The sequence below is a fragment of the Mchenga conophoros genome, linkage group LG10, assembly GCF_057382185.1.
Source record: "Mchenga conophoros isolate Kocher_MC1m ecotype Shallow Benthic linkage group LG10, M_conophoros_male_GT1.1, whole genome shotgun sequence".
Classification (NCBI taxonomy): Eukaryota; Metazoa; Chordata; class Actinopteri; order Cichliformes; family Cichlidae; genus Mchenga; species Mchenga conophoros.
In genome coordinates this window covers 14,586,588-14,607,880 of record NC_140535.1, presented here as the reverse complement: position 1 = coordinate 14,607,880, position 21,293 = coordinate 14,586,588, and the positions used below count along the sequence as shown (strand labels likewise).

General features: G+C 40.9%; 3 protein-coding genes across 5 annotated transcripts; 2 read left to right on the top strand and 1 right to left on the bottom strand.

Annotated features, from left to right (window-relative positions):
- The first annotated feature begins 3,547 nt into the window (after nt 1-3,547).
- Nucleotides 3,548-12,985, top strand: rab6a (RAB6A, member RAS oncogene family). 3 transcript variants are annotated; one of them, XR_014894125.1, is made up of 9 exons: nt 3,548-3,901; nt 6,206-6,264; nt 6,380-6,433; nt 7,009-7,114; nt 7,347-7,458; nt 7,683-7,776; nt 9,300-9,393; nt 10,086-10,152; nt 11,535-11,605. XR_014894125.1 is itself a non-coding variant. In XM_085288641.1 (8 exons), the coding sequence occupies exons 1-8, from the start codon at nt 3,832-3,834 to the stop codon at nt 11,597-11,599; spliced, it is 627 nt and encodes a 208-aa protein (XP_085144767.1). In that variant the 5' UTR covers nt 3,549-3,831; the 3' UTR covers nt 11,600-12,985. The 3 variants fall into 3 exon arrangements, 2 of the variants coding, with proteins under 2 accessions (XP_085144767.1, XP_085144766.1); XM_085288641.1 differs by lacking the exon at nt 9,300-9,393 and having other exon boundaries at nt 3,549-3,901; nt 11,535-12,985; XM_085288640.1 differs by lacking the exon at nt 7,683-7,776 and having other exon boundaries at nt 3,550-3,901; nt 11,535-12,985.
- Nucleotides 12,986-13,859: 874 nt separating this feature from the next.
- On the top strand, nt 13,860-18,740 carry dnajb13 (DnaJ heat shock protein family (Hsp40) member B13). The gene is made up of 8 exons (XM_085288636.1): nt 13,860-14,028; nt 14,115-14,218; nt 16,368-16,529; nt 16,624-16,772; nt 16,968-17,081; nt 17,868-17,981; nt 18,060-18,136; nt 18,477-18,740. Exons 1-8 carry the CDS (start codon nt 13,961-13,963, stop codon nt 18,634-18,636), a joined length of 948 nt encoding a protein of 315 aa, XP_085144762.1. The 5' UTR covers nt 13,860-13,960; the 3' UTR covers nt 18,637-18,740.
- LOC146565500 (dicarboxylate carrier UCP2-like) lies at nt 18,733-21,027 on the bottom strand. The gene is made up of 8 exons (XM_085288637.1): nt 20,972-21,027; nt 20,677-20,827; nt 20,098-20,296; nt 19,806-20,022; nt 19,514-19,711; nt 19,328-19,429; nt 19,068-19,248; nt 18,733-18,976 (listed from the first exon to the last, which is right to left on the bottom strand). The coding sequence occupies exons 3-8, from the start codon at nt 20,221-20,223 to the stop codon at nt 18,862-18,864; spliced, it is 939 nt and encodes a 312-aa protein (XP_085144763.1). The 5' UTR covers nt 20,224-20,296; nt 20,677-20,827; nt 20,972-21,027; the 3' UTR covers nt 18,733-18,861.
- Between the last annotated feature and the right edge of the window lie 266 nt (nt 21,028-21,293).

Sequence of the window (21,293 nt, the reverse complement as noted above, 5' to 3'; positions counted from 1 at the left end):
CTCTCTTCCTCCTTTTCCTCACGTTTGTTCTGCAGATCTGAGTCCTTCCAACTACCTCTGTCTCAGCGTTCGGTCCCCATCTCTGCTCTGTGCTCTCCCCTCTCTCCCTCTCTCTCTCTGTGTGTCTTAGCCTCGTTCATCGCTCTATCTCTGTCACACTGTGTGAGCATGCAACACCCCTCCTCCTCCTTTCATAGATCTGCTCTCTCTCATCCCTCCTTCTCGCCCTCCCTCCTTCTCTGCCTCCTCTTGTAAATGTGCTTGGATTGCTACTCTGATCTCTGCTTCGGTTATGCTTGCAAGAATGCCTCCCACTGTACTGCTGTGCCTGTTCCTGCCTGATGTTGCACAGAAAAGACGGAGTTGTGATCTAACTGTGCCTCCTGCCCTGTGTTCATTGCAGTCCTTTGTTCCAGTGTGTTTCCCTTCACTTCAAATGCTCTCTTCCTGGTACACCCCCCCCCCCCCCCCGCCCCCCCGCCCCCATCATCTAACCTCATGATTCCAGGAGGAGGATTACAGGAGAATTGTAGCTCTGCTCCACCCCATCCCCCACGTATCCCCTCCCTTTCTCTATCTTACTGTATTGGGGAATACAACACACCTATTTTACCCTGGCCTAACCTTCATACCCCTTTTTTCCGATTTCCCCTTTTCATCTTCTCTCTGTTCCTCATCAGTCTCTCCTCCATTAGAGCCCTTGCGTTCAGTCTCCCTCACGGGAGAGATGAGCACAGTGTTGTACTTTGGTGTGACATTGACATTAGATCAAGGTGGTGTGGGAATTTGATGGTCTCCATCCATTACGCACATGGATACAGTCAGATTCATACACTAATGCACAAACATCCCCTATACACTCTCTTTATCTGAACAAGAGAAGAAAAAAGAAGAAAAAAATAAAGACTTTTTTTCCCCAAGATGGGAGTCATAGCAAGGTTTTCCCATCTAGAAGACTGAGTCGAGTTTTGCAGAAGTAAATGATGCGGTGGCCTGACATGAGACCAGCGCACCAGGATGAAGTCATGGCTTGAGGTGACAGCTTCGATTCTTTTGCACCATGCTTCCTTTTAGTCATGCTCCTTTGATTTTGGATTACACGCTTTTCAAGCTGACAGCTCATTTCTTGCAGAATAAGGTGGGTGACTTTTAGGAGCTTCGGGGGAAATTTGATAGCACCTCCTCAAATTCAGGGTGCTGATGGATCTTTCAAAAATGAGCAAAAGGCAGTGACGTGAGCACATTCAAAATGCACAACCTCTACAGAGGTCTACAGCGCAATCCGTCTTGCTGTGCGCGTGGAAACACACGTGCCGCATCCCTCTGTATGCTTATGCGTGAGAGACGGAGAATGACTGAGTGAGGGAGACCGGGAGCAATGGAGAATTTGTTAATTCAGCATCTTCAGTGGGAGGGGCGGGAGATTTGGGGTCTTTCCCTGACCAAGGACATGTGGCGTAGGAGTGCTGTTAAGGGGAGAGAAAAGAGGGAGGGGAGAGGCAGCCGGCTCAAGTTGATGGCTCAAGTTTAATGAGGCGTGGGTCGCAACCAGAGCAGCTGAAGGGCTGGCATCAGCCCGTCAGCTGCTCTGCAAAGAGACTTCAGAGCTGCATGGCACATGAATGAGAGCGGGGCGCAGGTGTGTCTTCTCTTCAGTGACTTAGAACAGCTGGCTCAAGCAGGCATGAACTCACATACTGTACCCATACACTAATAATGCATTGCCTTTTATACTTAAAACCCCTAAAATGTAAATGTAATCCAGGCTAGTGAACAGTAGGGTGAAGTCAGTTTCCTCTGGTTAATTAATAGTTGAAGAAAACACTTGCATCTGTAGGGTTCTGACATTTTAATTTATTTTCTGTTTGAGCTCATCTTTGATCTCATCAGGATGGATATGTCCACACAAATAATACATGCCCTTACACAGCACATGTATCTTTAATAGGAATTATGTAAGAATTAAATTACCCTAACAACAAGGATGCTGGAATGACAAAATATTGAGACCAAAAGTGGTTATCAGTCAGTGGGAGATTATAAGTATCTTGATTTGGTATTTAAATGACTGCAGGTAAAAAAGCAGAGGTGTACTGTTCATACATGCTGTATGTGAGAGTGGATCATTTATAGAATTTATTAAAACACTAACAGAATTAAACAGGTAGACAGGCAGTCATTCATACACCCCTCTATCCATAATCACATGCTGTGTATGCTACCGTTGTGTATAGTGTATTATTTTACTTATTTTGTATTTGTTTGTATTTTATTTTGATTTTTTGATTTTTCTTCTGCTATCTGTGCCTGAGCTGAGGTAACGCACAAATTTCCCTGCCGTGGGATCAATAAAGTCTTATCTTATCTTATCTTATCTTTTCTGTCCTTGGGTGGAGTAAGTAAACCACCTTGTATGTTGCCTCTGGGCTTCATCCTTCAGGACAGCAGCTGTCTGATGAGCTGAAGGTCATGATTAATCCAATAAAAGCTACACAGGGTCCTGTAAACATCACAGCCTGATACCAATTTTTAAAAAGTGTCTGACATAATAGAACTAACAAGTCAGACATCCACTTTCACAGCTACAAACTGCTACCCTCAACTGTGATTTAATTTCCTTCATAAGGACTCATAATGCCAGTTGGCTTGATGCTACATGGTTGCCAGCAAAACCTGGCATTAATAGAGCGAATATAAGGCTGAACATGTGCACATTGCAGTGAGGTTTAAAAATAGGCTGAACAAAAAGAATGCTATTCTTTCAGCACCAACAGGACTGATTAACACTGTCGAATGCTATATAGGAGTGTTACACCGTTTCTTTAAACAACGTTTATTCTACATTGGAAAAAAAATGAAATAAAGTTTACCTAAAAACTCTGAGTAACAAAGAAAGAAATTTTACTCACTACTGGGGACTGTTTTTAATAGAAATATTCATGTATTAGTGCCTGTTTTCTTTCTTAATCTTCTGCTTCTGAGGGATTTCATCATGAGTGCGACCCCTCCCACAGTTCAAAGACATGCAGTTAGTGGGGATAGGTTGCGACAGACTGGCGACCTGTCCAGGGTGTACCCGGCCTCTTGCCCTGAGACAGCTGGGATAGCCCCCACTCCCACCTCCCACCCCCGCAACCCTGAACAGGATAAGCGAATGAATGGATGGATGGATGTTAAAAAAATCTTTCCATTTAATTTAACCATCGGTAAAAGTCACCGTCTAATTCTTTAAACATTACTGGGATTCCCATTAAAGTTGCTTAGTAGTGAAATCTTACCTGTGATGAAAGTGCCCCCTCTAGTGGGCTTTAAAAAACACACCGTGCCTTTTCCTTCTGTTCTTCTCTGTCCTTAGCACGGTAGTTTTTTTCTTCTCATAATGCTTCCAACTTTGTGAAATAAAATAAAAAATAAAATCTACTGAATCAAATGTGTTAGTGCGTTGCTCTGCCAAAGGAGCAGTCTGGTTTTTCATTGTGGGGTTTTTTTGCTCCACCAGCAGAGGGCAGCACATGAACATGCCAAGAAGACACATCTATCCATAAAGTTGTCTCTGAAGAAGAGCGGCCCGAGGTGGCTCGTTGGGTTGGGTGTAATTGACAGAGTAGAAGAGTTACGCTAACTTGGCCGCAGTAGTTAGTGAGGTGCTTAATATTGACTTGGACTTTGAAGGAATACGCTTTGAGCACAAAATTTGCTCAAGTCAGCCACGAGTAGGGCTGTTCATTTTCGCTGCCTCTGGATATTTGATAACTGACAACAACTGGTTAGTTAGCATTAGCTAACTAGCTAGGAAGCTCCCGAAAAGTAACGTCAAGGTTTGATTCAGTCATGTCTTCGGCCGGAGACTTCGGAAACCCTTTAAGAAAATTTAAACTGGTCTTTCTTGGTGAACAGAGCGGTAAGTCTGTTGGTAATTTTCAGTGTTGTGGGATGTAGGATTTACATTTTTGCTCTGTTGGACATTTAGCTAACACCAGAGTTTGGTGGGTGATTAACGTCAACCAGCTAGCTAACGTTAGCCACGTATCGTTAACACTTGGCAGTGATGGTATTACGACACAGTAACTTGTTACGAACAGTTTCTTCGCCTTGGCCCGACTAAAAAGGTGATTCATTTCCTTCAAAATGAATCATGTCTGTAAAAATGGACTCTTACTTCAGTTGTGTGACGGGCTGTGATAACACATCATTAACGGAGGCATCGGAAATTACCAAGTGTCATTTAACAGGATGTTAAATTATGAAGCACCAGCATTATTTTTTGGTATCTCTTCGTTATTGAAGGATAGGTGAACTTCAGGCATACCCTGCTGTGTTTAGAAGATGTTCATAATACTAGAGTGATCATAAATTCATAATTTCGACCCTGGAGCAACTTCCAAATTGGCCGATCTTGCCATGCAACATTCCTGCGATCTCCCTACTAATTTAAACTCCTTCAGTGTCCACACAGAGGGTTCGTGTTGGCTGTTTTTCATGTCTTAGGTAAAGCTGTGTGGCTGTTCGTTGTGTCGTCCGCGGTGTCCACAGATTTTAGGGTTTAAAGTAGAATTTGGGTTATTGGTCCAGCGTTGTCTCTTTCTTTGGAATCTACTTGCAACATATTTGAACTAGCTGTTTCATGTTGCTTTATTAAAACAGTATGAAGTTGGAATTCTCGGTAAAGAGAAACTTGGATCAAACGTGAACTCAGATAGCCACCAAAGGACAATAGGGAAGACAAAAAAGGGGCTATTGTCAAGATGAGATTTTGCACTATTTATTCATTCTTTTCCAGCAAGAAAGAAACAAAGAAGTCATGGCTTCTCCTGCTGTGATGTGAGAAGAATAGCAAACCCAATCACTCGTAAAAAAAGGAAGCTAAATGCATAATAAACATCTAAACTGACGAAATTACTTACAAGAAATGTCAGAACCATTACATTGGACAAATATTTATTATAAAAAATACCCAAGAACATTAAAAAATGCAAATGTAGAAAGAGGCCCTGCACACCTTTTTCCCAAAATATAAAACTTGTCTTTCAGTCGCACTGTGCCATAGACTGCATATAAAATAATACAGATCTCTTTGGAAAAGATGTGAGTTCAGAAGCTGCTGTAATAAATGAAACTAGGAAAGAATTAAGGAAGCCAAAACTTGATGACATTATTGACAAAACTGTAATAAATGTTTTTGCTGTAATATGACCTGTAAGTCCCACCAAGATGGGACAGACACACTGCGTTTATCGGACAGTGTGTGATAAGCTGTGGCTCCTTTAAGCCTTGTAAACAGCAGTGTTGTCTGTAGCCCTGTCACCATCCCTTGATGGACATTGTAACTGATAATGTAACTCGAGCTCAGCAAAAACAGTCTGAGAACTGGCAGCACTGTGCGAGTACTCAGAGCTACTGTGTGACTGTCCCTGATGTGTTAAAGGTGTTCATAAATGGTTTTTCTATGAGATTAGAAAAAAATTGAAGCATTTTACAGCTGCAAAGTTTGTAAAGCGTAGTTTTGTGTGTTAAACAACATTACAGAGTTTTATATTACATATGGACACAAACCCTCCATTGTGGATCAAATCAGCACCCTGGATACACGGGTGGGGGGAGTTCAGACATAAATGGCAAACTTTGCTTACAGCCCTTTTTCTCTCTGTGCCTTGCTCAACCCTCTGACTCCTGAATTACTTTGAACAGCTGTGCACTACACGCTTAGTGGACAAGAGGGCAGTGGGAGTTGTGTGACATGAAGCTGCTTGGTTTACTCTGTTATTAGTGGTCATCATCTGTGGAAAAGGGCCACAGCAGCTGCTTTGGGTTGAATAACTTTAAACACATTTCATTTCTGCAAGCTTTCAGAGATCTGCGTAGCTTTTATTTAGCCCCGAAATAATTATTTTGATTACAGCTGAAATTATTAGTGAACCAGTTAAAAGCGGCTGGCTAGCTTTATGTTATTGTAAATTAGATGTGTTTAGGTTTTAGACAGTTGTTCAGATAAAATAATCTGTTTGAAGACTTTGGGTGCTCAGAAAGTGTAAAAAGCATTTTCAGTTTTTAAATTTTGTTCTAATTGGGGGAAAATGTAGAATAGATTCAGTTATAAATGCAGTTCTTTTTTCCGGGGGAAAAGGTGTACCTAATTCTTCTCCAAAATCAAAGTGATCGTGTGGTCATTGCACTCTTTAAGAGTTTCTTGTTTGTGTTTGTGCAGTGGGAAAGACTTCATTGATCACCAGGTTCATGTACGACAGCTTCGACAACACCTACCAAGTGAGACTTAACACCTCCACTTTTAACTTTAATAATCATTGATGATGCCTAATATCAACAGCAATACTCATTGGAAATGACTGTGAATATTTGGTTGATTCTTTTTTTTTTTCAGGCCACAATAGGAATTGATTTCCTGTCGAAAACTATGTATCTTGAAGACAGAACAGTAAGTTTATTTTTGGCACAACCAGTACCTCCGTTTTTGTTCTTCTTCTTCTTGTCCAGTTGCTTTTCTTTAGCCACTGAATTATGCTCTTTCTAACACACACAGAGACAGCATTTGTACGTTGCTACTGTGATCAGGAGTGTTGTATCCCCCTGGACAATCCTTCTTTTCTCTGTTCATACCTCCCTCAACACGAGTTTTCTTCCTCTCCTTCCTACCCTTTCATCTACTTTCTCATCACCGTTTTGAAATTAAACACCTTACTTGATCCAGTGAGGAGGGCTGATGACAAGTGAAGGGTGATTACTTCTTTCTTCCCTCCCAAAGGCCCAGGAAGCTAGCTCTCTCTGGTGCTTATTCACTGCCTGCATGAACTACGTGCTCACCTTTCTCTCTTTTTATCTTTTCCCATTAGTCCAACTTTATTTCCTTTTATTAATTTTTTTTGTCCCATAAACTTACCCCATTTGTCTATTTGTTTTTCTTGTTTCATTTTCATCTTGTTCTTTTTTTTTTTTTTTCTTGTTTTGTTTTTTTTTTTTTTTTTCCATCCCCGTTCCCTTCCTGCCCCACAGATTAGGTTGCAGCTGTGGGACACAGCGGGGCAAGAGCGATTTCGTAGCCTCATCCCAAGTTACATCAGAGACTCTGCAGCTGCAGTCGTAGTTTACGACATTACAAGTATGTGGCTCACCTGTCCACTGGGAGTGCCCTAGGTTATTCACATCGTTGATGCTGAGGAATGCATTGATTCCATTTAAATACACTAGTATGACCGAAGCATATTTTTCTTTTTAATTTAAAAAAAAAAGTTGCACATTTTTCAGCTTGTAACTCTCTTTGCTTATTGCCTTGCTGTCACTAACCACTGTGTTTTCTCACCTGAGGCCTTTTATCTCCATCTGTCTTCCAGATGTCAACTCTTTCCAGCAAACCACAAAATGGATTGATGACGTGAGAACAGAAAGAGGAAGTGACGTCATCATTATGTTGGTGGGAAACAAGACAGACCTTGCAGATAAAAGGTAATCTGTGTTTCCCTCCTTCTGCCTTTGTTAAAGTAGGCACTCCATGAAGAGCATAGAAGTGAAGTTATTGATTGTTACTGGTGGCCTCACTGATTTTTTTTCTTTCATGCATTATACCTGAAAGTGTCCTGTTTTGGGGTTTTTTTTGTTTGTTTTTAAGCCTTTTTTTGAATTTGTATTGTCTCTTGCTGTGAGTCTTTTAACCGTTTTATCTACCACAGGCAAGTATCTATTGAAGAGGGTGAGCGGAAAGCCAAAGAACTAAATGTAATGTTTATTGAGACTAGTGCGAAAGCGGGCTACAACGTAAAGCAGGTAAGAGTGTGTGTGTGAGCCGTGCTCTGACGCCCTGCTGTAGATGCTGCCTCCTGGGTTTCACCTCCAAAGGTCTCCCTCTGAAAATAAAAGTCAGGCTAGGTTCCTGAAGTTGCCCCTTTTCAGACATGGATTGCATAAAATTTTTGATCTGGTATTTGGACATGGAGCTTTTCTTTTACATTAATACTCATCAACGCTTCTTTCAAACATCCCCACTCTGACAGAACAAGCTACAGTAATCATGATTTTATTGTGTGCTATGCGCCAAATTTCACACTATAGTAAGTAGGATATAGTGTCCCAAATTATTCTGGGGGGTTATTACGCCACATTCTGTATATATGCAATTGCAACCATAAACACTTAGGTCAATTTTATAATAATTATAATGGATTGCATTTATATAGCGCTTTTTCTAGGCACACTATTCATTCACTCTCACATTCACACACTGGTGGAGGCAAGCTACAGTTGTAGCCACAGCTGTCCTGGGGCAGACTGACAGAAGTGAGGCTGCCATGTCGTGCCATCGGCCCCTCTGGCCAACACCAGTAGGCGGTAGGGTAAAGTGCCTTGCCCAAGGACGCAACGACCAGGACAGAGAGCAGGGGGTCGAACAGGCGACCGTCTGGTTACAGATTAGCTTCCCAACCCCCTGAGCCACGGTTGCCCCAAGCTTATAAGTGACCACTAAGTGAATCACTAAATCTACACTGTAGGTTGTGATTTTTATGGACCAGTGTAGATGCTGGACTTTGTCCCGTGTGGAATAAAAAAGCCTGTTTAACATATGTATCAAAGGAGTGGCTTTGTGGCTTCTGCAGTATTTCTGGCAGTGAGACCATGGACAAAAGCTGAAAGCTGATGTCTCATGCCAAAACTTTATTTTTTCCTCCCCTCACATTATTATAGTTTAGGGGATTATCCACAACAATCATGTCTTTTAGTGAGCTGAGCAACTCAAAGGTGGAGAAGTGATGTGCGTTTGTAACCTCTGCGTTTAGATGCCATCTAATTAACAGAATTGAGTGCATGTCTGAAAAGGGCTTCTTAGTCTAAATTGCTCTTGTTTGTGCGTATTTCTTTAAATAAAACAAGTATTCATCACTTTCTTGCTAAAGGTGATGAGAGTGTGTGGGTGTCAGTCTCGTGTATGGCTTTTCCCTGTTACCTGCAAGCTCCTCTAAAAGCTTATTTACAAACTTTTTACTCGTCTTGGCCTAGCAATGCCTTGGATCTCCAAAACCCTGTTTTTTTTCAGTCAAACACAGAAAATATAACATTTATGGTTGAGATGTTGGAAGTTTCACTTCTCTTCCTGTTTTTCCAGGAAGTTTACTGGGAAACCTTTGGTGCTGGGCAGTGGTGGCAGCCGCAGCAGGAAGGGCACGGCTTGTTAATGCTCTTCAACATAATCACAGTGTCTGTGTTTCTTTTCCCCTGTCTCTGTGTTGATGTTTGTGGGGGTATGTGCGTGTCCTGGTGGGTGTTTGTGTGTTGTTCGCGGTGGCTCATCACAGACAGATAACCACAGAGGAGGGAGAACAGAGAGCGAAAGAGATGAATGTTCTGTTTATTGAAACAAGTGCAAAGACAGGCTACAATGTCAAACAGGTAGAGCGTGTGCACCTACATGTGTATGTGTTCTCATAGTCCTCTCTTCTGATTGGCTTCTATTTCACACGCATGTGTGCAAAAGGTGTGCTTTAAACATCAGTTTCCACTGGTCACTAGTGAAGAGAACTGGTTGTTTTTCAAGCTCTCTCCCCCCTGTAATGATTTGTATTGGCCAACCTTTTATCACAAAGTCTTAGAGATGGGGACCAGAGTTTGCAAATCAACAACCTGCACAGCACTGATCACCACAGCAATAGTGTTACTGCTGCTGTGAACTCTGCATGTCATAAGTCTGCTTCCACGACGCTCTTTGGTGGGGGCAGGGGATGCTGAGCATCATCATACATTTCTCTTGAATTTTATGAATGGATCCATTCATCGCTTAAAATCCTCCAAGCTTTGTCAATGGAAGATGTCACTAAAGCTCAGCTCCATCCTCTTTTCAAATCACCGATGCAGCACAGAAATTGGTTTACAGTGTCAGAGACACAAGCTGCTAAACTGAGATCAAATTTGATAAATCTCTCTTGGGTGTCTTTCTCTGTGTGAGTTTCAAGTGGACCTTATGCTTGATCAGTTAATATTAGGATTATACACAACATGCTGTGCCAATTTCATTTTGTATTTTTTATCATGCCCTCGCTATATTCCTTGTCTGAAAGAATACATGTGGTTCTCTTTCCCTCTAGCTTTTCCGTCGTGTGGCAGCTGCCCTCCCTGGCATGGACACCACACAGGACAAGAGTAGAGAGGACAGTATCCTTTTGTGTACATGTCAGTGTCTGCATCTGACATGACAGAGCAGAGTCAGAGGTCTCTTTGCCCTCTTATGTCTGTCATATGGATAAGCACGGCCACAGGGAGAATCAAGTGCAGAATTGTGACATCTCACTATTGTTGCTTAACCCACATGTCGTTCTAGATTTGTTTTACCAGTGAGGACACCTATTGAGATTCAGCTGGATGCCTGTTTTAATGAGTATAATATCAAAGACACTCTGCACTGATGGTCTATTTTTGGAGGGTATGAAACAGACTTGAAAGGTTTTGAAGTTTGTCCTGATACAGATCAGAGCAGACAGTGAATTCACATTAGTCAGTCATGCTCCTAGAAACGTGCCTAAGTCTGAACTCAGACTGAGTTATAAAGATGTTGTTATGATTTTTACTGACTTCAGCTTTGATAAGTTTGCCATGTAACTATAGCATAAGCCATCATGTGTCCATAAGAATATTTAAGATTACTTTAATATTCTGTCTAGCAATAAGTGGTGAAATACTGACCTCAGTTAAATGGAGACCAGTATGAGTCGTCACATTGAGTTGAAGCATCTGATCTTGTAAAATATCTGAACGATGATAATTTATTCCTGCCATTAAAAGGTAAAAACTTCAGCTAACACCCACAGAAGTTCATGTAGAGCTGAAAGACTTTCCAACTTTGGCACGCCATATACACAGTACAGTGGGTGGATAGCACTCTTAACTCCCCAGCAGCCCAACAACTAGAAGCTTTTCTGGTGGAAGACCAGCTTTGCATTCTGTCTCATGCAGAGAGAGAATGCAGTATATGTTAACAGTATTAGTTTTAAATTGTCTTGCTTAATGACTCAGCAAATAGAAAAATATTTAGTTGGGGGAGGGTCTTTAAAAATTAACAAGTTCATTTTTGAAACTAAGAACTTTATTTTAAAACTTAAAAACCTCAACCCTTTTGGTGCCTGGTTTTGCCAGAGATCTCTTTCTGTTAAGCTATTTCTTCCTTCCCACCATCAACAAGTGCTCCATTATAGGAGAGTCCCTTTGTAATTTATTGTGAATGTGTCATAAACCAATACATGTGAATTGGGCAATACCACTGCTGTAGTGTGAAAATGGCCTCTACCTGTACAGCACATGTGGTCACTGACTACTTTAATGATCATGAAAATAATGTAAAACGTTCTGGCATTTACAATCACGGTAATCTCAGGCTAATTGAACACCAATGGGACATTTTGGACCATTGTGCCAAAAAAGTGTGACTGTCTTTCCTTGAGCAGAAATCTAGAGCTATTAATTTATTTATTTGTTTAATCAATGCCAATGCATTTCAGAGTTCCTTTTCAATGTTGTTTCTTAACTCCTAAACCTTTCAGTGATTGACATTAAGCTGGAGAAACCACCAGAGCAACCTACCAGTGAAGGAGGCTGTTCCTGCTAATGTTTCTATCTAATACATTCAGTTTTTCTGCGCCCATATCCTTCACTACACCCTCCACTGTCCCCCAGCCTGAAAGAGAACACTACATCCGTTATCCTCGCCATCATGGAAGTCTGGTAGCCCATCGGGCTGCTCTGAAAGTCACTTCAGTTGTACTTAAATTGAATATTTGCACTGTAACACACATGCATTGAAACATATTGAAACATTGCATATTTATGCTTGAACTAAGCCTTCTGTCATTTCAGCAGAGATGGTAGTACAAGAAAGATGAGAATAGTTTGTGGGCAAAGATGATTTTGAACCAAACTGAAAGACGATGTGTGTCAAAGTCATCAAATCAATGTATTTGTCTAAGAGTGAGAATCCTTAAAAAAAGAAAAAATAAGTAAATATTGCTTTAAGCTTAATAAGCACAATGTGAATGTGTTGTGTGCATTTTTCAGTTAACACAATAAGCGCTTTTGTATTTGATTGGCCGAAGTTAATTTAGGTGTTTTCTTCAAACTATTTTGTTTTTAACATTTTGGGATAAAATGAGGAAAAGGTTGTAGGATTGCTTCAAAGTAAATCATTATTTGGAGTGCTGGGTGTAGACATGTGTACTACACACCCATGAAGTGTGAGCTAGGAGCTTATTTTAAACTTGGGTTACAGTTCTCCCAACACGACCTGCACAGTCACGCAGTCTCACACCTACACACCATGGAAACCAGCACAAATGCATAACATGACTGCATCAAACACATTACCGTCCTTCCTCCTCTGCCCACACGTCTATTGAGATGGATTATTTTTACCTTGGCTTCCATTTTCTATTACTTTTTATTTGGATAGATTTTTTTCCCTAAAGACTAGCTGACATAGACTAAAACTTTCTTAGATAGTGTTTGTAGATTTTCTCATAAATCCGACAATAGACATTAGATGTGGAGATATATGCCTTTTGGAGTTGAATTGTAGAGGGCTTCCTTGGCTTTGGATTTATCTAATTAGGTTTGGTATGCCGTTTTATCAACACTTCCTTGTTTTTATTTTTTGGCATTGATTTCTTGTTAGTGATGATTCTACATATGTATTTAATCCACAATGACTTGTAATATTTATTTCTATCAGATTCCTGTTTCTTTTGTATGGCTGTTAATATCTTCACTTTGGGTATGAGTCGCTAATAAAATATGCATCCAAACTGGACCACCTTTGACACTCAGCAGCGAGCAACTGCTGTTTCACGTGCTGCCTCGAAGTGGCACTTTGATCATACTGAAAATATTGTGCAATTTTTGTGTAAAACTACAGGCGAGAGTTCAGTTTGTATAGCGTTGTAGTCCTTAACGTTTCTGGAATGGATTCAAATGAAAGAATAAAAGTAAACTTGTCAACGCTGCTGGTATTGATCTGTGTTTCTGACATGTGTTTTGGATAAATCAGTTCAATATTTTTATTTTTTAAGTGCTGAGATGTTGGATCTGTTTCTGTATAATTTCTGGCAGCAATTACTACAAGATAATGAAAGTTACAGAAATGTAGATGTTTAGCTGTGTACTGAAAAAGTGATTATAGTCAGAGACATTCAGTGTTCAAATCACATTTAACTTTTTGATTTTATACATACAGGTTTGATGTCCAATAATATTACAGTTAATTTACATAAAATCTCAAAATGACTGTCGAGGTACAAAATAACCAAGGTGCTTCAAAAATTTACAAATAGACAAGATCACGGTATGCTGAAGCTACAGTAACTGGCCTGACTCATTACCTACTGTTTGTTCTGCAAGTCCACAGAAGAAATAATGCAGTGGTGGCCCCCAAACACGAGACATGCCAGCAATCTTTTTTTTTTTAACTTTATTTAACAAACAATGAGTTTACACATGCCAGCAATCCGCTATGCAAAATGTCAAGTGACCCTATCTACCTGACCTAGTTGGGATCTAGCATTGAGTGATTATCAGATTGTTGCACAGCTATTCATTAATATCGTGGTCATCTGCATATGATTCTAGGCTATATTACAAAGCAGACAATAACTACTACCCGGAGACATTAAATAATGACACACTATAAAAGCTTTCGAAAGAGGTCAGTAATAATTACTTCACTGCGAAGTAGCAACTCCCGTCAACGTTTATTACTTCTAAATTTCTTCTTATTTATTTGAAGACGAGCAGTCTTCTCTGGACTGCAGTCTGTTTCTTGTTATAGTTTATTTTAAATCAATGTCCGCGAGTGTTTGCAATTCTCGCGAGAGTCTCCCAGCAGCCGTTTCCGTGGAAACCAATTCACGCACCCGCACTCTGTGTTTTAGCTGGATATTTCTTTGATGTTTAAATGTGGTTTTAAATACTTAGTTTCACAATGAGTAATGATTACTACGAGACTTTGGAAATAAATAGAAACGCAACAGATGCAGACATCAAAAAGGCGTAAGTCATTTAATACATGTGAAACTCACATGCTTAATAATGAGGCTTGTTCTGTTATTCCTCAGTTATTTCTTTCTCTTTCTTAGATATCGACGCCTTGCACTGAAGTTTCATCCGAAAAGAAACAGAGAGCCTGGAAGCTCCCAGAAATTTACCCAGTTGGGTGAAGCCTATGATGTTTTAAGCGACCGTAAGTGGAAGAATATCGAGACTGAAGTGTGTTTTATTTTGGAAACCGCACGGATAAAAACAATAAGGGGACACTCGATGATCACAGTCTAAGGAAAAGTCAGTTAATCGTACTGAATCCATTTCAGCTGCTTTGGTGCAAATGAAAGTGGTCGTTCCTTATCCCTCGTGATTCAGTTCATTCTAGCTTTGCTTTTTGTGACTTTACTTTTCAATTCTGGTGGAATGACATGATACCTGCAGCCTATTCACGTTGCAAAGATAGTCAGTGCACAGCTGCTCCAGGACTGCAAATCAGGAAGAGCCGATGTAAGAAGGTGTATCTGTCAGCAGTGTCAAGAGTGTGGAGCTGCTAAGAGCTGGGCAGTTAGGGGCATCACCACAGCATCAGTACCCATGTCTGTTCCTTTGTATAAAAAGGGACAGGAGGAACATTTCCAGTGCTCTCGAAAATTACCTCAAGAAGGCAACAGATGTGTCTGTTTCTTGGCAAACTCTTTTATCACCTACCTAACAGCACGTGGAGGTCTGTGGAACCCTCCAAATCTGTCATGCGGAAGGATCAGGCAGACAGCCTAACATTCACCAGTGTCTCAAGACCCTTTCATGTGTGTCACATGTCCTCACTGCTTGTGTGTGTCTCTCCTGTGTGAAGAGAACTGAGCTCGACTACCTGTGCAACCTGCATGGGCTGCATGTATGTCTCACTGACAAACAGCAAAAACAGTCAGGTTTTTGGGTGGGGTTGTCTCGTTGATGCCTCTCCAGCGTTACTTTCATTTGAACCAAAGTAAGCGAAACGGATTCAGACGGGTTCATGTTTCCCAACTGAACAGACTGATATCTCTGAAGTTTAACTGATATACTGTGATGATCTATTATTATTCTTTTTTTAAGCAGCACAAATCAATTGAATTATCAAAGGAAGGTGTATAACATTCCCGCGATAAGTGATTTTGCATTCGGTTGCAACCAGCAACCTTCCTGTTCTATGTAAATAAAACCAGAATATAGCCACCTGGGAGCCGGTTGAGTCAGTTATTTGACATTCTCTCAGAGAGTGATTGCAGTCAGTCTAAGTCAGACTGAGATTGTTTGCTGAAAAGTTGCCTCCTCTCAGGTGACCTCTGCAACTGCCATCCAATCAAAATTGACCATTTGTGTTCGAGACCCTCACGTTCTGGGCAACTGTTTCGTCAGTTGCAGAATGTGAAAAAATTCAATTCTATGAGCAGGCAGTCACTGATTCTTAAAAAAATATTTTGTAGCTGCAAGGAGGTTGCTGTCCTGTTTTTACTTATGAGCCATAAGCTCGCTCTTAATTAGCATGTAACTTTGTCAAGCTAAGTGTGTCCAGTCCTGGGTGGTTTGTCAGTGGAGCTGATTTTACATTCAATTCAATTCAATTGAATTTATACAGGGCCAAATCACAACAACAGTCGCCTCAAGGCGCTTTATATTGTAAGGTAGACCTACAATAATACATACAGAGAAAAACCCAACAATAACATGACCCCCTATGAGCAAGCATTTTGGCGACAGTGGGAAGGAAAAACTCCCTTTTAAAAGGAAGAAACCTCCGGCAGAACCAGGCTCAGGGAGGGGCGGGGCCATCTGCTGCGACCAGTTGGGGTGAGAGAAGGAAGACAGGATAAAAGACAATGAGATACATAAAATCATCTCAATATAAGATGAGTCCTACTGTTCATAGTACTCCCTGAGTATTTGTATTTCTTTATAAAATATTGATATTTGGTGACTCTCTATCGATACAATATCACCACGCAAAGTATCGTAATGTATTGTATCTACCCTCCCACTCACGGTTTCAAACAATGCAATAGATGAACGCACAGCTACAACTCAGTTTAAAATTGGTTATATTATAAGCAATACTAACATTTTTGTAAAAGGAGAAGTGGAAATAACTGCAGATTTGTATTTAAAGCTTTTTGTTTAAAAAAAACATTTAGCAGGAAACTGTTATAAGGATCAGAAATAGAAAGCTTTTTTTAAATACCAGTTAATATTAAAATAGTAATACAGGCTTATATACAGTGAAGTGTATTTTGGTCTGAGGAAAGGCTGTATTTATTGTATGCAGAATGTACCATATGTGTGTGAATCAAAGCCAATTTTCTGTGTGAAAGCTCGAAAAAAGGCAACTTACGACAAGTTTGGAGAGGAGGGCCTGAGAGGTGGTATTCCACTTGAGTTTGCCAGCAATGGAACTTGGTCATCAAAATACGTCTACCATGGGAATCCTGACCAGACATTCAAACAGTTTTTTGGGGGTGACAACCCATTTGCAGGTGAGAAAAAAACATAATCAAAGCCCGACAGTGAATGTGCGTTTTCGATTTTAATCCTTTAATCCCCCTTCTTTTTTTTCTTTTTTTTTACTAGACTTCTACACAAATGATGTGCCGCTTCAGTTTGGTGGCCTGCAGCCACAAGTGGCGAAAACGCAAGATTCCCCAATAGAGAGAGACCTTCATTTGTGCCTGGACGATCTCTTCCATGGATGCACAAAAAAGATCAAGATATCTCGCAGAGTAAGACATGTTTATATTTTCTCCCTCCCGTGGCTTTTGTTGGATTCACTCATCTATAAGACTGCAAGCTCCTCATGGGGTTTAGAGCTAACTAAACAACAGCATTAAAAAATAAAATAAAAAACGCCATCACAAAGACATACTACAGCACTGATTTTGCCTCATATATTGTGCGATGCTTTATTTATTTTACAGGTCATGAATGACGATGGATGCACATCCAGTATCAAAGACAAGATTCTGAGTATAGATGTCAAGCCTGGATGGAACGAAGGCACAAGAATTACTTTCCCCAAAGAGGGAGATCAGGTAATTAACCAGCCTACACATCATTTTAAAATGGGGGGTTTGAAAGTGAGCTCATGAGTTGGTATAGTGTATTATTTTTATCCTTTTATACATAAATATTTCCTACAGCCTGAGTTGGGTTCGTGGCTCCGATGCCATTTCCGAGCTATATGGCTGCTATAACCCAGAAATGTATTTTTTGCTGTAATCAATCCTAGGCTTCAGTGTGCAGTTAGCTTTAAAGGGAAATTTAGCAGGTTGCCATTGTTATTGTGGTATATACATTACTGCAGTGCAGCAATTAGTGAAAAGATAGTAGAGGTAAGCATTAAAAAGGCTGAATGCGACAAAGGAGAGGGGAATTTTTAACAAATTATAATTTATTGTACTCCTTTTTCTGCTATTGCAAGTATAACTGATGACTAACTACTTGTGAAGGTTCTCCTAAAATTGGCACTTTGCATAGACTGCACACAAGTACGTTGTTCCTGCAGATCTTTTATAGGTTCACTGAAATGGAACACGCTTACTACCAAAAGTAAGCATGTTCGGTTTTAACACCCAATTACAATAAGCAAAAGGCATTTTGCTTATTGTACTCTGGGCAATTTTAGCCAAAAGAAATTATGCGCTCAAAGCTATTCTTCTTATTACTCTGTTTTTTTATTATGATGATGTGTACTGACTGTACCACTGCCTTGTTTGTGTATATTCTTTCCTTTACCCAGGGAGGGAATGTATAAAGAACTGTCTGTAAAGACTGCTGCATGGTAATCTTTTTATTTTGTTTTGCTGTTTTACCTTCAGGGACCAAACAGCATTCCCGCAGATATTGTGTTTATTGTGCGACAGAAGACTCATCCTCTGTTTGTGAGACATAACAATGACCTCATCTACAAAGCAAAGATTACTCTGGAGATGGTGAGTCATGTCATGGATTGATTATTGGCCATGCAAAAAGGTTTCTTTGAAGCTGTAAGCTGATTCCCTTGTTCGCAGGCTTTAACTGGCTTCTCTGTGGACGTGCAGACACTAGATGGCAGGCTGCTCTCTGTTCTTATCAATGACATTGTCCAGTAAGTGCTTTCAGTCACTGTCTTGAAAAACAGTTTTTCCCAGTCTGGTTGTTTTTACATTTATGTAGTGCCAGAGTGCAAAAACAGTCGCGTCAAAGTGCTTCGTATTGTAAGGAAATACAACCCCCCCCCAAAAGAAAAAAAGCAGAGAAAACTCCAACAATTATATGATCACCTATGAGCAAATACTTGGCGACAGTGGGAATGAAAAACTCCCTTATAACAGGAAGAAATGTCCAGCATAACCATCTGCTATAACACTTAATGATTATTGTGTTTTTATTTTGTGCATTACTGCATTAAGTTTCCGCTCTCTGATTTGTTTGTCATGTCATATCAGCCCTAGATACCAAAAAGTCTTGTCCGGAGAAGGAATGCCGCTGTCCAAGAATCCTTCCCAGAGAGGAAACCTCATAATTACTTTTGACCTTAAGTTCCCCGAGACGCTTTCTACTGAGAGGAAGTATCTGATCAAGCAAGCTCTGTCTTTTAAAGATTAATCACATTCCAAATACATGTGTAATCAGAATGATTGATTGGACTGTTCATGTGGCTACATGTCTGTCAGGAGAGAGCAATACTGATACATTTGCAAATCGTGTCTTTCTGTTTTTATTTGCACTTTGCACTCTGTCAGAATATTTCTGTAAACACGCTGGAAGATAACAAAAATGAAAGACAATGTGAGTGTGGTCGAACACGAGCCCATCGAGAGACAGTAGAGATTACAGATAAGCTTTGCAGCTGTGATTCGCTGCCATCATTGCTCGTTTCAGCTGCTCGTACGTCACAAACATGACCACGTTCCAGGACCCCAGCCGTAAGAAAGACGGGATAAACCTTAAGAAAATGGAAATGGAGGCAAAAACATTTTTGGTTTCGTTTCATTCACATTAAGAGTTGTCAAATGAATGTGGAATCACTGGGTTACCCTTTGTAAAAAGCACGCGGGCCTTCATTGGTCATCATGGCAGCAGCACAGTTGAGAACGCTGCTGTACTGGCCAAGAGCAGAGTTCATGTATCTTGTCTTGACCACATCAACAGGGGAGGCGATCACTGTTGTGCACAACCCCGCACCAAAGGCTGATGCAAAATGGCAGGGCAGATTATCTGTGGAGTGCACAGAACCCAGGGCTGAGTGCTATATCATACACATGCGTGATGTTGCTGTGAAGCCACTGTGTTTTACCTGTCAGCTGCGTGGACCTAAGGAGCATATCCTTGATGAAGTCATAGGTCACCAGTTCTGTGCAGTTAACAATAGCGTTACGTGCAATGTTTGGAGCTGTGCCTGTGTGACATCGAAAACAAAGATGCATCATAAGAAATGAAGCAGCAGCCTTTTAAAAACACGCATTTTGGAAGCTTGAGCTACCTTTCCACAGACCACAAATGCCTTCCTCCTTGGCAATTGTCTTGTAAGCATCCACTGTGCTACAGTAGCGCCTGGCACGGCCAAGACATCTGGCCTGTGCCTGGAAGCGAACTTTCACCACGTCTGTGGGCTGAGCAATGGCAACCGCCAAGGCACCTGTGGTAGATCCAGCCAGCAGCCGACTCCCAATGCCCACATCTAAACCAGGGAAGAGAGAGATGTCAGTTGAGACTGGTCAAAATTTCCCCTCAACCAAATAAACAACTGTCAGAATCCAATCACAGATGCTCACGGTCAGAGCCTTTAGTGTAGAACTGTTTAACAGAGTCGTAGAGACCAATTCGGACAGACGCAAAGCTCATCTGCCTCTGGAGTCCTGCCACCAGCCCACTGTAAAGACTCAGAGGACCCTCAGTACGCACCATGGTGGCGATGGTGCCGAACACCCCTCGATACTTCACCGTAGAGCCGCTCCCTGTAGCAGCAGAGCCTCTGGTCTCTCCTTGGATCTGTGCAATGAAAGTTCAGGCTACTAAGGTTACAAGAATTGGCTTTGTGTTTGTTACACAAGAATACTTTAATACCTGCAGTCGCACTTTGGCTGTGTCTAAGGGAAAGGTGAGCAGGTCAGCGATGCAGGCTGCAGTTCCTGCTCCCACAAACTTTACAGCTGCCGAAGGTGGCACATCTGCAGGCCTGAATCCAACCATTTTCCACAGTGTTTTTCAAAAACACAAGCGTTGTATTTGTGAACGTGAACACGACAAGATGTTCCTGCAAAATCTGACAGAAACAAATTTCACAAACACACTGCATTCAGAGACAAATGTTTTTTATTTAAAACTGCATCTGTAAATTTGACACATGAGAGTTACATCCCATCAGGAAGACAAGTGTTGCTTATTTTATGGATCTGCTTTACACGCTTGATCCTAGCTTCTTTTACTCACTATGCTAGTAATGCCTCCAGCTGGTGTGTGCCATAAGCTCATTTAACACCTCTATTCAGCAAAAGCAGCACCCCCACCCCCCCCCCCCACCCCCCCACCCCAAGTACAGGCTTTAATGAGACTGCTGTTCATTATGTTCTGTGTACTTGCATGGGTTTAAAAAAGAAGCAATGCAATTTTAATGAAATCAAATTTTAAGTCATTAAGTCTTACCTTTATAGGAGCAGTTTGGGACAGATATTTTAGAGATCAGGATTCTCTAAAGGCGTCCCTCTGGCTGAACTTTGTCCCAGCTATGAACAACTTTTCTTGTTTTTCCATAGATTTTTTAACAGCAATGAGGCGTATAATCATACTCCAAATCCTGCATAAGAGTCATTTTAAAATCAACATAGCAATCCAACAAAGCTTTATTAATTAATAATATTAACAGGAAAGTAAACAGTAAAAGTAAAAAGGTAAAATTTGCCTGTATTGTGATATGATTTGTAGAGTTGAAAAGCCTTACCAAGGGACAATAACCAAACCTCTCGTCGAATCTCAGACAATAAGTGGAACAGATGCAGGAGCGGGGAAGAGGTCGGCCTCTTTAAATACTGCCCATGATGCTGTTACATCATAGCATGGCATGTGTTACATGGTGGGGTCCCACCCCAAATATGTGGGCCGACTGTAAACCTGCATTTGTCACGTGTGGGAATGTGTGTAGTTTAGAGCACGCCTTCCTTTTGTCTTCTTGACTCCACAATCAAATGTATCATGTCCCCAAACCCACATTAATGCACAAACATTAATTAAATCTTATTCCATAAAATCAATGTTTTATCTTA

Excerpts from the sequence above, each read along its gene's own strand:
- rab6a (XM_085288641.1), top strand. The coding sequence starts at position 3,832 with ATGTCTTCGGCCGGAGACTTCGGAAACCCTTTAAGAAAATTTAAACTG. Across the intron at positions 3,902-6,205 it reads CTTTCTTGGTGAACAGAGCG|TGGGAAAGACTTCATTGATC; the intron begins GTAAGTCTGTTG and ends GTGTTTGTGCAG. Across the intron at positions 6,265-6,379 it reads GCTTCGACAACACCTACCAA|GCCACAATAGGAATTGATTT; the intron begins GTGAGACTTAAC and ends TTTTTTTTTCAG.
- dnajb13 (XM_085288636.1), top strand. The coding sequence starts at position 13,961 with ATGAGTAATGATTACTACGAGACTTTGGAAATAAATAGAAACGCAACA. Across the intron at positions 14,029-14,114 it reads GATGCAGACATCAAAAAGGC|ATATCGACGCCTTGCACTGA; the intron begins GTAAGTCATTTA and ends TCTCTTTCTTAG. Across the intron at positions 18,137-18,476 it reads CTTATCAATGACATTGTCCA|CCCTAGATACCAAAAAGTCT; the intron begins GTAAGTGCTTTC and ends ATGTCATATCAG.
- LOC146565500 (XM_085288637.1), bottom strand. The coding sequence starts at position 20,223 with ATGGTTGGATTCAGGCCTGCAGATGTGCCACCTTCGGCAGCTGTAAAG. Across the intron at positions 20,023-20,097 it reads CAGCCAAAGTGCGACTGCAG|ATCCAAGGAGAGACCAGAGG; the intron begins GTATTAAAGTAT and ends TTCATTGCACAG. Across the intron at positions 19,712-19,805 it reads CTACACTAAAGGCTCTGACC|ATGTGGGCATTGGGAGTCGG; the intron begins GTGAGCATCTGT and ends TCCCTGGTTTAG.